General features: G+C 38.8%; 2 protein-coding genes across 2 annotated transcripts in view; one reads left to right on the top strand and one right to left on the bottom strand.

Annotated features, from left to right (window-relative positions):
• The window catches only part of DLD (dihydrolipoamide dehydrogenase), a 29,742-nt gene extending 19,682 nt beyond the window's left edge, over window positions 1–10,060 (top strand). Inside the window, exons 9-14 of the mRNA XM_059397048.1 lie at window positions 6,156–6,346; window positions 6,957–7,127; window positions 7,430–7,619; window positions 8,066–8,203; window positions 9,120–9,209; window positions 9,304–10,060. Coding sequence (XP_059253031.1) covers window positions 6,156–6,346; window positions 6,957–7,127; window positions 7,430–7,619; window positions 8,066–8,203; window positions 9,120–9,209; window positions 9,304–9,369 — 846 coding nt within the window. The 3' untranslated portion in view covers window positions 9,370–10,060. The remainder of the gene's footprint in view (window positions 1–6,155; window positions 6,347–6,956; window positions 7,128–7,429; window positions 7,620–8,065; window positions 8,204–9,119; window positions 9,210–9,303) is intronic.
• Window positions 10,061–12,557: 2,497 nt separating this feature from the next.
• LAMB1 (laminin subunit beta 1) overlaps window positions 12,558–17,038 on the bottom strand; it is a 67,470-nt gene continuing 62,989 nt past the window's right edge. Inside the window, exons 32-34 of the mRNA XM_059397047.1 lie at window positions 14,573–14,749; window positions 13,022–13,181; window positions 12,558–12,862 (exon numbers count right to left, since the gene is read on the bottom strand). Of these exons, the coding sequence (XP_059253030.1) occupies window positions 12,726–12,862; window positions 13,022–13,181; window positions 14,573–14,749 (474 nt within the window). The 3' untranslated portion in view covers window positions 12,558–12,725. The remainder of the gene's footprint in view (window positions 12,863–13,021; window positions 13,182–14,572; window positions 14,750–17,038) is intronic.

A 17,038-nucleotide genomic window follows, 5' to 3' on the forward strand; every position in this document is an offset into this window, starting at 1 on the left:
TTTGTTCATTGTTTCCATAGCTTTTCTCGGTTCCCTTTTTTTCTTGTTCTTTTTCCTTGTGATTGATGACTTTAATGTTATGCTTGGCTTTTTCTCTTTTTTTGTGTATCGGGTGTAGGTTTTTGGTTTGTGGTTATCATGTGGTTCACATCTTAAGTATACAGCAATCTGTATTAAGTTGATGGTCACTTAAGTTTGAGCATTTTCTAAAAGGACTGCATTTTTATTCCCCCACCTTCCATGTTTTATGTATATGTTACTATATTTTACATGTTTTGAGTGCCCTTAACTACCTTTTTTTAAAAAATTTATAATTGTCCTCATTGAAGCGGGCTGGAGCTGGGAGTTCCTTGGCGTGGAGGGGGATGACTGGAGCTGGTGTGGGCTAGGGGCCCAGGGCTCACTGAGGCAGCAGGCCATTTTGAGTGCCTGGACCTTGCTCCTGTCTGTGCTATCAAGGTGGAGGGGGAATGTGAACAATGGTACTTGTCAGCCTCTCCAGCTCTGGAGAGATTTCCAGTAGTTTCCCCTCCATTTTGCCCATGCTGTAGGGTTAGTAAATGAACTGTTCTTTTTGGTTCTTAGAAGGATTGTGCTTTTTTGCTGTGCCCAAGGATGGGCAAATCTGCACGGGGCCCCTCAGTGCTGTCCCTCCTTCCTGTAGTTGGTAATGTTGGGGGTCGGGTTCCCATTGTTACTGTGTCTCAGGCTCTCCACCTGTTCTCTGTTTGGTCCCTCTATCCTTTGTTGTACAGAAGCTGTTGAGTCATTCCTCGTTCTTCCAGAGGAATTGCTCTCTGTGGACGTGTAGATTCCATCTGTCTTTGGGAGGTGAATTCAGGGTCTTCCTATGCTGACATCTTGGACACTTCTGGACTTTTATATCTAAGCTCCTATCAGCATCTCTACCTACAGATCTCTCAGACGCTGTATTCAGTACATTAATAACTTAACCTTTCCCTCTTCCTGTCCTCTTTTACCCACAAAGAAACAAAACCAAACCTGTTGCTTTCTTAATATTTCTCATCTCAGTGAGTTGTACCACCCTCATCTACAGGTTTAAGCAGGAAGTTTGGGAATTACCTGTGACTTCTGTCATGTCATCGCACCTCCTGTTGAGTCAGTGGATCCTCACGTGATGCCGCAAGATACTATCTCACGAATATGGCCTCCTTTTTTTCATGCATCAGCTTGATCCCAGTTCAGGCCAGTGTCATGTCTTACCCTAAGTCTCCCTGACTTTCATCTTTTTCAGTGGCTGAAGTCCTCTCTTAAAACACGAATGTAATCGTGTTCTTCCATGCTGAAAATCCTTCAATAACTAGTGATCGTCATTAGGATAGCTCCAAAATCTTAATGTTGTTGAAAGGCCAGAGTGATGCGGCCCTGGCTTCAGTCACCAGCCTCATTTCTAGCCCCTCTCCCTCTCAAACTATGTACCAGGTACAGCGATATACCAGTTTCTGAACAAGCTACGCTCTTTGACTTTCCTGTAGGCCTTCTGTTTGGAAAATGCTTCCCTCTACCAGTCTCTGCTCTCAGAGCCTTCCCTGACTACTCCACTGATTAACTGCCTTACATGCCATTAGGTACTCTTTGCTGAGTGTCCCATTGTATCTGTACTCGCTGCAGTATTCATCTCACTTTATTGAACTTAACTTGTTGACTTGTTTCTCTTTAATTAAATCATCCACTGCCTGAGGTCAGAGGTCATGGCTGTTTCATCGACTGTGCATCTTCAGTGCATAGCCCAGTGCTGATACATAAGTAATCACGTGTTAGCTTTTGTTGTTATTGCCGAGTAAATGTCCGATGATAAATACCTTTCAGAAGTCAGCTTAGATAGTACTTTTTTAGCACTTTTTAAGTCCTTTGTTTCTGAGAAAGCGCAAGTCTTTCTGTGATGAATATGAGATTCATATTTGAATCTCTGTGGCTTTCCTTAATATTGCTTACCCAGGTCTTATAGATACCAGATTGTTACTTTGTTGTCATCTTCTGATCTAGTCTCGTCTGTCAGGATCACTTGGAAATGGCGTTCAAAACTAATAAGCATGATAATTAATAAGCATAAATAAATAATAAGCAGGATAATTGAGAGAACTTGTTCTTGATACGGAGTCTGCTTCATTTGATATAATCCTTTAGGATCAGTTTGATTATCTTTTCCTTTTCAAAGCATGTATTGAGTTTATAGTCAGTTGAAAACTTCACATCTTTTGCTTGAGGAATTTTGAGTTTTTAAATCTAAATAAATAAATAGACCTAAATAAGGGATTTTGAGCCTTTATCCTTGCTTTAATCTGCTGTTCACTTATACCCGTTATTCCAGTCTTTTCCTTTGTCTTGATTTGGTTATCCTTACACTTAACTACTTTTTCTTGCCATGTGTAATTCGTAAATTTGGGAAGCATGTTAACTAAGGCACGTGGCCTATCATCTGATCTTATCTAAATTGATTAATGAAACTGTCTCTGGTGTCCTTCACATCATATGAAATATTGAAAGCCATCTGACTCTACAGCCTTTAACCTGTTTATAAATGTATTTAAATATCCACTAATCCATTACATCTAAGGGATGTGAAATTTTCTTTCCTTTTTTTTTTTTTGGAAGACTTGAAGACTTTGCTGATAATAAAAATATCCTACATTATTGTCCAGTCCAGAAAAGCCTTCAGAAAATAGTTTAAATGACCTGTTTGGAATACTTTTGGTAGTATCTAATGATTATCAGACCATCTGTTTAACTATCTCTTCTAGTATTTAGCAGGGATTGACCTCTGTTCCACATTTCAATGACTCTTGTTCTTTTCACTTTTTTTTTTTTAAGATTTTTAAAATGTATTTGACAGAGAGAGAGAGAGTACGCACAAGTACCCAAAGAGGGGGGTGGGCGGGGGTGGGGGGGGAATCAGGCTCCCTGCCGATTGCCCATGTGGGGCTCAATCCCAGGACCCTGAGATCATGACCTGGGCTGAAGGCAGAGGCTTAACCCACTGAGCTACCCAGGCACCCCTGTTCTTTTCACTTCAGAAAATTTTAGGCAATATATTGCTTGTTTGGCTCCATTTGACAGCTCCCTTATGCTCATTAAGTTCCCAGAGCTCACTGACTGACAGTGTCTCTGTCATCAGATTATGATCAGATTTGTTTGGTTGGAGAGTTAATTAATCAAAAATGAATAGTTTTCTTATCTTAATATTTTCTCTATTCATTCCACTTTGAAAATTGTTCTCATGGGTAGATAAAATTGAGCAAGAAAAAGGAATAACATAGATTTACTTTATTTTTTTTGATAAGTATAATAATATCCCAAAGCAATAATTCTCTCTCTTTCATTTCAGCACTTTTGCCTTAGATAAGTGTTCGATCATTTTAAAAATCTTAATGTTTTAGGTGTCTCAACCAAATTGAATATTTTTACAAATGTCCTTTTAAAAATTTAAACTTATTAGAGATAACTTACTAGTAGTCATACTTCTGTTTTTAATTTCTCATAAAGATTATTCGTGTGACTGTTTTTATTTTTTCATAGTTTACCTTTTTTCATTCCAGTTTAATTTAGTGCTTGAACTTTGGCTCTGCCTCTTGATGACTATACTATGTCCTTAAATGAATGAACTTCTCTGAACTAGTTGATTCATCATAAAAATCCCCATTTTAATAAGAGTAATTGCCATACAGTATTATTGTTGGAATTTAATCAGGTAAAATACAAATAAAACACATAACCCAGTGTCTAGCAGCTGATAAACTCTAATACAGTGCCTGACATCTAGTATCTGGTAGATACTATTAGAGTTTTCCTATTTCTTAGGATTTTGAAATCCATTTTCCTAAAGAATAAGACATTTGTCTAGCTCTCTCTGCTCATTATTCCCTACTTTGAATTCAAGATGAAGCTTTTTACCATTTCCCACTTTCTTACTATTTTGTTGTTGTTGAAAATGTCGTGATTGTTTTCTTTTAATGGCTGAATAATATTCCTATGTATGTATACCACACATTTTTAAAACTATTTTTTGAAGTTTAAATGATTAGTTTCAGGTGTACAATAGTGACTTAATATACTCTTACTATTTCTTACTTTCTCATTTAGGTTCAGAGGAGTGTATTTTTAACACCTTCATTGAGATATAGTTCCTGTATCTCCTCACCCATTTAAAGTGTACAGTTCAGTGTTTTTTATTTTGTTTGTTTTTTAAAGTATGTTCACAGCGTTGTGCAGTTGTCAGCATGATCCTAATTCCAGAGCATTTTTTTTACCTCAGAAAGAAACCCCATGTCCACTGGCTGTGACTCTGCCTTCCTCCCTTCTCCCAGGCCCTGGAAACCAGTAATCTACTTTCTGGGATTGTGGAATTGCCTATTTTGGACTTTTCACGTAAACGGAATTCACACAGTATGTGGCCTTTATGTTTCCAGCTTCTTCACTTAGCGCCACGTTCTCGGGGTTCACATGTACTTCGTAACTGTAGAGCCGGATAGCCCGCCCTATGGCTAGAGCACATTGGGTTTATCCATTCATCCACTGATAGACATTTGGCCGGTTTCCACTTTGGAACTGTTAAGAATAATACTGCTATGAACGTTTATGTACGGGTTTCCATGTGGACATCTGTTTTCATTTTCCTTGTGTGTAAACCTTAGGAGTGGATTTGTTGGGTCACATGGTAGTTCTGCATTTGGCCTTTCGAGGAGCTCTGTTTGCAGAGTGGCTGCGCTTTCGTTCTTCAGCAGGGTGAATTCGGTTGTTCACGTCTTCCCAGGAGTAGCAGTGGTGCCGTTTTTGATTTGAACCATTCTCATAGGTGTGTAGTAGTAGCTTCTGGGCATTTCAATTTGTGTTTCTTTAGTGGCTTGTAATGTGGAGTATGTTTTTAGGGGCTGATTTTCCATCTCTACATTGTCTTTTGTGACATAACCTCTTTAACTATTTCATCTGGCTTTTTATTGGATATGTTATTTGAGAGCTCTTTATGCAAAGAATGTAAATCCTTTATCAAAAAGATTTTTTGCAAATATTTTTTCTCCATCTGTGGCTTCTCTGTCTCTATTCTTAATATTAGCTTTAGAAGAGGAGAAGTTTTTAATTTTGATATAGTCTCATCTTTTTTTTTTTTCTTTCATGGATTATGCCTATGATGTAATGTGACCCTAACTCAGGGTCACGAAGATTCTTTACTATGTTTTTGGCCATAAATTTCATAGTCTTGAGTTTTATAATAAGGTCCATGATTCATTTTGAGTTAATTTTTGTATATATGCTTGTGATTGGATTTTTAGTGTCGCTGTATTGCCTTTAGTTTACTAAGCTCTCATTCCCAAAATGCAGGAAATTTTTTAAATGAATGCATAAAACTAATTGGAAAGGTAAACTTCTTACTTTAAATTACCAGACAATTTTCATACAAATTCTTTAAAAGTCTATGTTCATTTTTTGTCATATCCTATTTAATGCTGTAAAATTATATTCATCTTGCCTGTTTTATAAAGAGGTATTCAGACATTTTAATTGCTAAAATGTTAAAATATTAAAAAGCAGCATTCAGTTTAAATTACAGTTGGAGTGTTCTGTTGAGAAAATAATATATGAAGCCAGTTTAATATTTTACAAATACCAGTAATTAGTAGGAGTCAGAGGACCTTCTTCATTATCTTCTTTCCCACTTGTTGTCCTCTTCCTGGACCAGATCCCTGTGTAGCTCATTCCCTCTCTTTGTGCACGCGTCAGAAAAGCTTTCCCCAATGACCATGCTCTTTAAAATGGTAGCCTTACTCCTTCCAGCAGTCATGGTTCTGCTTTCTGTTTCATTTTTCTCTGAGCACTTTACTATCCTCTATGTGAATTTTATTTTAATCTGCCTCCCTTCCCAGAATATAAGCTCCCTGGGGGCAGCATTTTGATTACTGATGTGTGCCTGGCATATTGTAGGTGCTCAATAAATGTTGAAGGAAAGAACAAATTAATACATGAAATACATGAGACATTTATTTGCCACTGTGTTCATTTTAAACTTTAGAGCTTCTAATAGGGACATAGTAATAAAAGAGAGACTATCTGACAGTAGATTATTTATAATGTTTCAGTAAATACTTGCTTTAGGAACCTTTATTCTTATTTTTGCGATTTTTAAAAATTATTATCTACAGGGTTCAGTTTGGCAAAGACTTGGTGCAGATGTGACAGCAGTTGAGTTTTTAGGTCATGTTGGTGGAGTTGGAATTGATATGGAGATATCTAAGAACTTTCAACGCATCCTTCAAAAACAAGGATTTAAATTTAAATTGAATACAAAAGTTACTGGTGCTACCAAGAAGTCAGATGGAAAAATTGATGTTTCGTAAGTATGCTTCATTTGGTTTTGATACGATATCTTGATCTCTTTGCTTCAGGAAAACCCTCTTTTTCAGAATCAGATTTTGTTATCACTTAGGGCCATTTTATTGCTTAATATAACTCTGTATTGCTTATTAAATCTGTCCATTGAAATTCATGATGAAGTTGATGCCAGAAAATTTAATCGAGTGTTCTCACTGTAATGTGCTTCCTCCTGGTATACATTTGGAAATATTTACACTCTTAACATTCAGTAAAACTCAGTATTTTTAGATATATAGGGGGAAATCAATAAGAATATTAGATTGTTTACTGTGTGCCTAGCACTCTTCTTACCAAATATCCCTATAACATAATGAAATTATTTGCCTGAGGTCACACAGCAAGTGAGGGGTGGGGACATTGCTTGATCTTTTCGTTGTAAGACCTATGTTCTTGTTTTTTGTTTTTGTGAGGTTTGACTGATAGACCTCTAGAGGATTTGTATGTTTTCATGGCATGACTCCTGTTTGTTTAAAGTGTCAGCATCACTTTAGAAACATCTGTTCTTACATTTCTAAGTCAGTTGTTTCTGTTGATGTGTGGTTAATAGTCACACACTGTTCATTGTCTAGTATTGAAGGTGCTTCTGGTGGGAAAGCCGAAGTTATCACGTGTGACGTACTCTTGGTTTGCATTGGCCGACGACCCTTTACTCAGAACTTGGGACTGGAAGAGCTTGGAATTGAACTAGATCCTAGAGGTAGAATTCCAGTCAATACCAGATTCCAAACTAAAATTCCAAAGTAAGTTGGATAATTATGTGCATTTTCAAAAAAACTTAAAAATTTATTTTAAATACTGTTTTGAAAATAAGACTTGTCATGCTTAAATGCACTGGCTTTGGGGAAGAAGAGTAAACTCATATGTGGAAACAGAAAGAATTAAATGTTTTCATTACCCGGAGATGAGAACAAGAACTTACAGTTACCCATTTTGTCTATTTTTTGGTTACTTAGTAACTAGAAACTTATGTTACCATGGCATAATGAAGATGAGTAGCTGTGGCGGCAGAAGTTGACTGTGTTTCTTTTCTTCTCTGTGGTAGCATCTATGCTATTGGGGACGTAGTTGCCGGTCCAATGCTGGCTCACAAAGCAGAGGATGAAGGCATCATCTGTGTTGAAGGAATGGCTGGTGGCGCTGTGCACATTGACTACAACTGTGTACCCTCTGTGATTTACACACACCCTGAAGTTGCTTGGGTCGGGAAATCAGAGGAGCAGCTGAAGGAAGAGGTAATTCTGGGGTAGCTTGAATGTCATTGTATGAATTGAGTTAATGACGCTGGTGGCTGAGAATCATTTTATTATTAATACATTTTGAAACGCTGGTGGCTGAGAATCATTTTATTATTAATACATTTTGAAATTATGTAGAACATTATGTATTTTTTCCTTTGTCGGTAGTATAGAGGAGATCATTCACTTGCCTGTCTTCAAAGTGGTAATTCCAGAGCTCTTACATTTTCCTTTGAAATACACCCCGATGAACTGATGTTTGTGTTTGCTTGTGTTTGTAGCCAGAATGTATCTCATTAGCAAGCAGTTTTGGTCTTGCCCTTAATATACTCTGAAGAGTTGCCTTCTTGGAATTTATTTTCTGAACATATGGTGGATGATTGCACTAATGGGAATACATTTTTTCAGCGTTTATGTAGGTTCTCATTTTCTTTCTCTTGCAGGGTATTGAGTACAAGGTTGGGAAATTCCCCTTTGCTGCTAACAGCAGAGCTAAGACAAATGCGGACACAGATGGCATGGTGAAGATTCTGGGACAGAAATCAACGGACAGGGTGTTGGGAGCACATATTCTAGGACCGGTGAGTATCCGAAAGCCCCAAACCCCGTTATGATTTCTGGAAAGTGTTGCTGTTTAGACTCAAAGCCAGCTGCTCTTTACATCCTGAGGTTGTTATTTACCAGCAGAAGTTTGTGTGTTTCTAACAAGGCGACCGGCAGCACTCTCGTGGGCTGGCTCATCACATCATCTGCTTTCTGTTCTGCAGCTGCCGTTATCCTCTTGAAACCTACACCAGGCCCTGTGCCTGCTGAAAACTCTCCAGTGGCCTTTTTCTGCCTCGGGCTGTTAACATACAAGGCCCCACGAAATCTGGTCCTGTGTGGCTTCCTGTCTTTCCACTCTTCCCTTTCGCTCAGTAATTCCCTGCCTCATGGGCCTTCTCTCAGTTTCCTAACAGGCCTATGTTCCCACGTCAGCGCCTTTGTGCTTGTGGAACCTGTTGCTTGGAATTCTGTGCCTCCACGTCTTTGTATGACTTGTTCCTGTCTTTGTATGACTTGTTCCTGTTAGGTCTCAGCTCAGATGTTACCTCCTCAGAGAGGCTCTTCCTCCCACAGGCCCTGAAGTATGCATTTCCCTCGGCATCTGCCACAGTATTGGTAATAGAACATTGGAGTCTTTAGTCTGTAACACATTTTTATGTATACGTGCAGTAACTTTAGTGTTCACGGTTGTGGGGGCAGGAGTTGCTCTCCCCATTTTTGAAGTGAATAGATGAATGAAGCGCACACTGAGTGCTCGAAGGGACTCAGCCATAGGATTAAAATCTAGACCAGTTGGCTCTGGAGTCCAAGCCCTTCTCTTCTGTGCCGCCTTTCCAGTTAAGCTTTTCCTGCCTGGAGGCAGTTAGTTAACTGCTCTAGCAGCAAATCCTGTTAGCTTGTAGTTTTTGCCATGGGAAAAAAATGACTTCTTGGGCTGTTCTCTTAATAAAGGGCGCTGGTGAAATGGTGAATGAAGCTGCTCTCGCGCTGGAGTACGGAGCATCCTGTGAGGATATAGCCAGAGTCTGCCATGCACATCCGGTAATTATGGACAACATGCAGAATTAGTGGTTACCTCAGGTTTCTTCTCACCCAGAAGTATTTGGTTTCTAATTTTAAATTTCTTCCCTTACAGACCTTATCAGAAGCTTTTAGAGAAGCAAACCTGGCTGCATCGTTCGGCAAACCAATCAACTTTTAAATTAGAAGATTATATTTTTCTGAAATTTCCTGGGAGCTTTTGTGGAGGTCACATTTCTGAATAGGAAATGCTCACAGCTCCAAGAATTTCTAGGACTGAATTATGAAACTTTTGGAAGGTTTTAATAGGTTCGGAGAGAATGGAATAATCTCATCTATTTTAAAATAAATTGAATATTTTGTTTCAGTGCATTGAAATTGCAGAAAAAAGCTACTTATAGTAGCATCCTGGAAAATTTTCTTCAACCCATATTTTCATGTTGTTTCTGAACGATTCGACTTCACTAAATGTATGTTACATAGCTTTTATCTCTGCTCTTGTAAAGTTGGATTTACTTACATGGATGGAGCTGGCATAGGGTATGTGAGCCAGCTGTGTTTGAAGCAAGGTGATCAAGTTATTTTAAACTTGGTTTTCGTATTGGAAACAGTCATTAGGATCAGATTAAAGTATGTATAAACCATACTGATGTAAATAAATGATCTCACTTATTTTATTTAATCCCTAAATTCTTGCAGCTTAGAGGTAGAATTTATGTTTAAATTTTTAAGGACCCATTGAGGTCTGCAGTTTCTAGTTACCCAGTTAGCCAGATTAAGGAGGTATATCTGTGAAATTCAGATACTAAATGGAGACATAACTGTATTACAGCAGGGAATGAAAATACAGAAATAAATAGCTTAAATATTCATTTACCTGTTGTTTTGAGTGGATGTCAAGATGGTCCTAATTCTTTATGACTACCTGTAGTGTATATTCTTACCTTACGTCTGTTTATTCCTCTTCTAGGCCTGGATGTATCTTTTTACCACACTGGGGGACGACACTAAGGCATTTAAAAGGTCATTACCCTTTCATCTGTTGTAGTGATACCAGCTAACTGTGGAGCATACACTTTTGGAGACACAGCATATGGAAAATTTAATCTGTTTTCTCCTGTGGCTTTCTAGTGTATCCATGGCTGGGTAAATGACTTTCTTTAAAGAGAGCTATAAAATCATATTTATCGATTAATGTTTAAAATGGCCAGCTTTTGAAACACTTCAGTAACAAAGTATTAAATGTTAAAATAGGCTTTTGCATATTTTAACTAAATTAAAGAATCAGATTAAGTAGTTCTCAAATTTAGGATAGCATATTCTAATAAGAAAAAACTAAAAGTACTAGAAATGTGCAAACTAGATACTCACTTGATTGCAACTTACAGATCACAGCCTAAGGGAAAGTTTAGAGAGTGTAATGTGTCAGCAGAAGGCTATGTGGGATAAGGTACTGTCAATTGCTCAGTTAGAAGGAAAGTGTTGGGTTGTCCTCAGGTTTTAATTGCATCATCAGTGGGTCACATTTCCCTTTTTCTTCTATGTCCAGTGGTCTGGGACTGTGATGGTCATGAGTGATCCATTATAAAGACTTTGGATTCTCTTACTTACCTTGGGAAAATAGGGAGTTTCTCTCTCAGTGGGCAGTTAACTTGGCTGAACCCCAACTCCATTTTTGCTGGGGGCAGCAGCTAAAACATTTACCCAGGCATTTCAGCTTTACCTTGGCTGCATTATATCTATCCCATGCATGGTCAACCGGACACTGGGCAAATGATGTGCAGAGTTGGGGGGGTCCTCCCCACATGTGTCTCTCTTCTGGGGCTCCCCCCGCCTCATATTTTAGTTATTCTCATTGCCCCTGACCCAGTCTTCTGATTCCTTAATCAGTAAAACTTGGCTTCTGCCTAGTGTGATACTTGCTGGGACTCAGTGCTGTTCTCGGTCACCTCCCCTCTATCTCCGGCCTGCTTCTGGTGGGTCTCCAGGACCTTTACTTTAAAACATCTGTATTTTGTTCAGATTCTGCAGTAGTCATAGCAGGAGGGCTGGCCTGAGACATGCTACTATGCCATTATTGGAAATTAACTCTGTGTGTTTAAAAATCTGAAATCCCAGTATTATGTGAAGTGCTAGTTTAAACTTCAAACATGTTACCTACTTTAGGGAAAGAAATATAGTGAGAAATAGAATTTAATATGAAGTTCTAGTTATAGAAACACAAAATAGTTAAATATATCTAGGCGGGAATGAAGTTGTGGGTATAAAACAGATTTTAAATATTCATTTATTATTTACTAAGTTCTCACTATTTTCTTGGCTTGTGAGGGGTGGGAATTAGTTGTCTAGTTCCCTGAGTTAATTAAAATGAGTGATTCTGATGTAACATCTTCAGTCGTTTAGCTAGAGAGGAATGGGTAGTAGAAAAGACTTCAATTTTAAATAAAATATTTAAAATTAAGGGAAAAAATTAGTTGCTGTAGTAGATGATGAGGTAAAACAACTTTGCTAGGTAGTAGGATTTCTACCTAAATAAAAATGACAAATAATTGCCTTGAAGGAGAGGGAGGTTGCCTTATTGTTTAAATTATATCTGTTTCCATAAGTTTGGTTCAGGCTGAGCTTCACATGTGGCTGTGTTCGTGTGGGTGGTAGTTCAGTGCTACCCAGAACTGGTCTCTCTCTAAAAATTTGGCAAAAGACCACTGAGGGCTTGGCCTGTTCCTCCAGCTCCGCTCTGAGGTTGACAGGGGTTTGGCAGTTGGAATATAACTGTTTTCTTTATCCCATGGAATACGTGATTGTTCTGTGATTGTTTTGGCCTTTCGTACGGACTGTAGCAGAGAATCTCTAGTTTGTGAAATCTAATAAAGCCAGTATAAATACTGGGAAGTCACAGTATCACTTTGTACTTTGATTGGCACTGCTCAGTTGGCAGGAGCAATGTTCCTAAACTCTGGCTGGATTTCATTTCCGCCTTCACCCTCACCACCTAGAATAGGGCCAGGATTGCTCACACTCGAAAGCCACAGTTTACCCTCCTGATTTTCTAAAAATTGCTTTTTTTTCTCTTTCCCAAAGCAAGGAATCCTTAGAGGAGATTTGGAGATTGGAGCCACTGAGTAGCCACTGAAATGGTGAAGGGGTGGGAGGGCCTCAGGCTATATCTACCCCTACGGCCCCCACTCCTCAGCCCCTAACCTGGGCCACCCCACTGGGAGGTGATTTGGGGGCAGATGTGTGGTGGATATTGACTTAGCAAACATGATAGCTTGTTTACAGACAAAAATAGAAATAAGGTCCCGTGAAGGCAGTTTGTTTATAAAACCATTTTACACAATCAGTAAAATTTAAAAATTATCCCCAATATATATTTATACAAAAGGACTGTATTTTATTTTTAACTCCATACAAAATGTGGTGATTAAAAACATTAAATAGGTAATGAGTTGTATTTTGAAGATCATGAAGTCAGTTTTTTAAATGGAGCTCTTCTCCTTTGGCTACCTCGGCCACCTTCGAGCCTTTCCTCCTCTGTTACAAGCAGGTGCTATAAACGGCAACCTTCTGGCTTATATCCTTTAGGAGCGAACGGACCTCTCCTTCTAATCTTACTAATTCTTGAGCTTTATCTTCTAAATATTTTTGATTGTCCTCGTATTTTCTTTCTAAATCTGTGGGAGATAAAAAGAAGTAGTCTGAGCCATTTATACTAGAATGATCTCTATCTCCTGCTGCTCCAAGACAAAGTGAACAGATTTTCAACCTTTTAAATAAACTCTGTGGAGGTCTTATGTTAAAATACTTTATGAAAGCATGAGCCTGAGACCCACCTTTCAGGAGCTGGAGCTTGCTATTGGCTTGAGCCAGAAGTGTTTTTGCTTCATTTTGTAGCATTTCAGCTTTCCTTCTGGCATCCGCGGATTCTTCGGTTTTTTTGGCAATTAATTTTTCCACTTTCTTATACTTTTCATCCACTTCACCATCTAGAGCCTGCAGTTCCAGTTAGAGAACAGGGATACATGTAATCTCTGACATTTAGAGTGTCCTTGTGGCAAGCTTGGAAGGGTACTCAGGCATTAAGCTATTTGTTGTAAATAATTAAATATTCTGAAACAGTGGAATTACAGTACTGACATAGGAGTTGTGGTTTTTTTTTTTTTTTTTTTTTTAAATGAAAGATCTGAAAGACACTTCAGAGTTGGAGCAGGGCTCCAGGCCTTCTTTCTCCTATCAGCACTTGTCTCTGGCAATGGCGGAAGACAATTACATGGTAGTAAACAAGTAGGTTTTCTCTAAGTAGGTTTGCTGTGATCCAGTGTTAGATATCAGAAAAGGCCCATCTGAAGAGCTGACAGGTGGACCATCTGGACTGTGACTAGTGTGGGGTGTGCAGAGACTGAGGGAAGGAAGGGGAGATGAGACATTGGTGTGGGTTTGACCTGCAGGTGCTGCTTTGGAGAAACATTGTTCAAATAGCCATTGATAAAGGGACCTAGCTCAGTGTCGGGGGTCTTGTTCATCTTAGTGTAATCAAATGCTATGTTTTGGGGGAAAATGCTATGTAAAAAGACTACTTGGGAAGATGTATGCTCTCAGCGCCGCGAGAAAGTACAAACGTGATGGGAAAGAAGGACAGGGTAGTGCACTTTGCTTTCTGCTTTGTTCTCTTCCCAAACTGGAGGTAGGAGGAGGTCTCCTTTCTGTAATGTCTAAGTGCTACATTAACCTCAAGGAAAAAGGTTGACAAAATAGCAGTTTATAACTCCCTGCTATTCCTTTAACAGTTGGCACATTCCCGTCAAAAGTGTAAAGAGGTTTCTTTGGAGATAAACATTTGCCCGCTGAATGTGTGTTTTAATGATTACTTGGCTTCTAATGAAAAATTTGGGTTGTATGAGATTTTCTCTGCAACGTATAGTACCTTCCAGTGAGAAGCATGAATGCAAGCGGAAGAAGTGAGATTTAGTTCCCTGCTAGTGGTTCTGTGACGGACTCCTTAAGCTTTTCCTACCCTGTTTTTCAAGATTTCTCAAACAGCCAAGTAAATACCGTATGCCATAAAGGCCTTCCTAGTTGAATTACCAAAGTATAAGCTCTGTGTGCTTGTTTTAAGACTTCCGCTCCTAAGTTAATTTCATTTTTCTGTGTCCTTATCCATGTGTGGATATGAGGGCTTAGGTCACACTTCCTGGACACTTTCATATCCACTCCCACTCTTTTCCATCTGGGTCTCTAATGACTGCTATTTCAAAACAAGTCACTGGGGATATTTCTGATGAATAACCGTTGGGTCCATGTCCCTTACTGATTCCAAGGAAGGTAATAAGGAGACTCATTGCTCCTTTATGAACACGGCTATGAAGTTACAAAGCTTTACTCACCTTTTTAACATCATCTGCACTTTGTTTCACAGTGTACACTACTTTTTCAATGTATTCTGCCTCCCCAGAGTTCTGGGCCGCCTTCCGCTTCAGCTCTTCCACGTTCCTCTCTAGCTCACTGATGCGCTGGGAGGCGTTGAGCAAGGTCTCCTCAGAAGCAGCGGTTTCAGACTCAATCTGCAAGTATAAGGTCCGTCACCCAGCCAGCCATTAATTTAACAAGTGGTCGGGCGTGCTAGGGATACAAGTTTAGAGGAAGATTAAAGGCTGCTTATACTCTCTTGCCCTGGACCCAAAGGAAAACAGAATTTCAAGAAAGCTTAAATAAAGTGCCCAACTTCATTCTTCTTGTAATTCTGATGATCTTGGCTGGAAATTCATGTAAACTTCTTACTGAACCACCCCCAGACAGCTTGATGTGTTGAGAAAGCACTTTAAGGACACCTGGAAGCTTTGGCTAAACAATGGTCATAAATAAGCAGATGTGAGAGGAAGGATTTCCACAGAAATTTCCAAATTCATGTGGGTGGGAAAATGATAACTCCCAAGTCCCCTTTTGTTCTTCCTGTCAGCTCGAAATGTTAAACTCTAGTGAGGTTATGGGTCTTCAGAAACCACCCAGAAAGTTGAGTGTTCTCAGCTAATTACCAAAGGCAGACCAGGGATGTTCTTGAAAACTTGGAGAAGTTACTCTAGGACTGTGAGATGGCGTGTCGCCTGGGGAGATGATGGCTAGGCCCCATAAATATTCAAAGTAATTTAGTGAAAAAATTTCTGGGTAATTGGCGAGGATCTACCTATGATCTCATTTCAAAGAATAATCAGTGAACATTGATTTTTAAAAGCTAGCCCAAGTTAAGCAGTCTGACCCATGACAGAAGCACCAGTTTCACTGAGCACCTTGGGGTTTTTTTTTTTTTTTTTAAATTATCTTCAAGCATTGGTCTATTCATAGAATTAAGTCTGAATAATACTAATGTCATAACACAGACATGGCAAAATTTGTTAGTATTTCAAACCAAATGATTGGTAACCTAAAAGTTCACCCATTAATTAACATAGAAAAATACTCTTAGTAGTTCTGATTCTTAGACGAGAAGCTGTATAGTTTTAATTATAAATGATTCTGTTTGACAAGCTTTCATTAAAAGCATAATTTAGACTTTCTTTTTGCTTCTTAACCTAAAACGCTTCTTGTCCCCCAGGGTCCCTGAAAAAAAAAGTGTCATTGTTCACTTGTACTGTCAAGCCAAATATCCCACCTGTAGTTCCATTAAACACTATATTTTCTATTTTGCTTCTTAAAACTTAGCAATTTTTTAAAAAAGATTTACTTACTTTAAAGAGCATGTGTCTGCAAAGCAGGGGGAAGGGCAAAGGAAGAGGGAGAGAGCATCTCAAACAGACCTCTGAGCTGAGCACAGAGCATGACTTGGAGGTCGATCTCACAACACTGAAAGCACAACCTGAGCCGAAACCAAGAGTCGGAGGCTTAATCTGATTGTGCCACCAAGGTGCCCCAAAACTTAGTAATTTTTATAAAGTTACCTAAATAGATTAAGTTCATTAAAATGTTAACGGCACATGAGAAATTTGCAAAACCCTAGAGATAGAAAAATCAGAATAATCAAAGGGTTAGAACATCATAGTCTGGTGGGAAAATGTAATTTTTCCACACCTGAACAAGAAGGGCCCCCTATGTATATACTCAAAATTTAAGAAAGAAGAGTGGGGGAGGAACTATTCCTCATTTTCTTGAGCATAGTAGAATAGGGGAAGACAGGTTTCTATCAACCAGTGGAAGGAAAAGCAGGCTGAAAGACCACCTCTCAGAATTTAAACATTAGGGACTCTTGGCCTGGGAAGGGTGACAGTGCAGACTAATGGCATCTAATTTCAGAATATATTATGAGAAGATGGGTAAGGGATCATAGGAGTCCATTTCCCATCCATTCTTATAAAACAAAAATTATATTTGCATTACTTTTAAGTGATACGACTTTTAAAATAAAGTACTAAATCCACGTGAAAAATTCTTTGCGTATGCTTTTAATATCTAGTAGTCCTTGAGTTGAGTATTCTGCTTATGGTAAGTTTTGGGGGTGCCTGGCTGGCTCAGTCAATAGAGCAGGTGACCCTTGATCTCAGAGTTGTGAATTCAAGCCACACACACGAGGCATAGAGTTTACTTAAAAAAAAACAATAAGTTTTCCATGCATTCTGAACAAAACATTGTTCAGCTGTAGGTTCCTCTAGAATTGGGGACTGGAAGCATTTTGACCTTCATTGCTCTTAAGAGGTTTTCAAAACGTACAATAAAATTTTGTGAATACTCACCTCATAAATTTTGAGATACTGTTGTTCACGATGTAGGTTGCTTTTGGGCTGCCTTATAACAGCAGGAGTTTCCTATAACTAAGTTTTAAAATTAATACCATCCTTCCTACTACTGAGTAGCATCTATGT

Source organism: Mustela nigripes, chromosome 4, assembly GCF_022355385.1.
Source record: "Mustela nigripes isolate SB6536 chromosome 4, MUSNIG.SB6536, whole genome shotgun sequence".
Classification (NCBI taxonomy): domain Eukaryota; kingdom Metazoa; phylum Chordata; class Mammalia; order Carnivora; family Mustelidae; genus Mustela; species Mustela nigripes.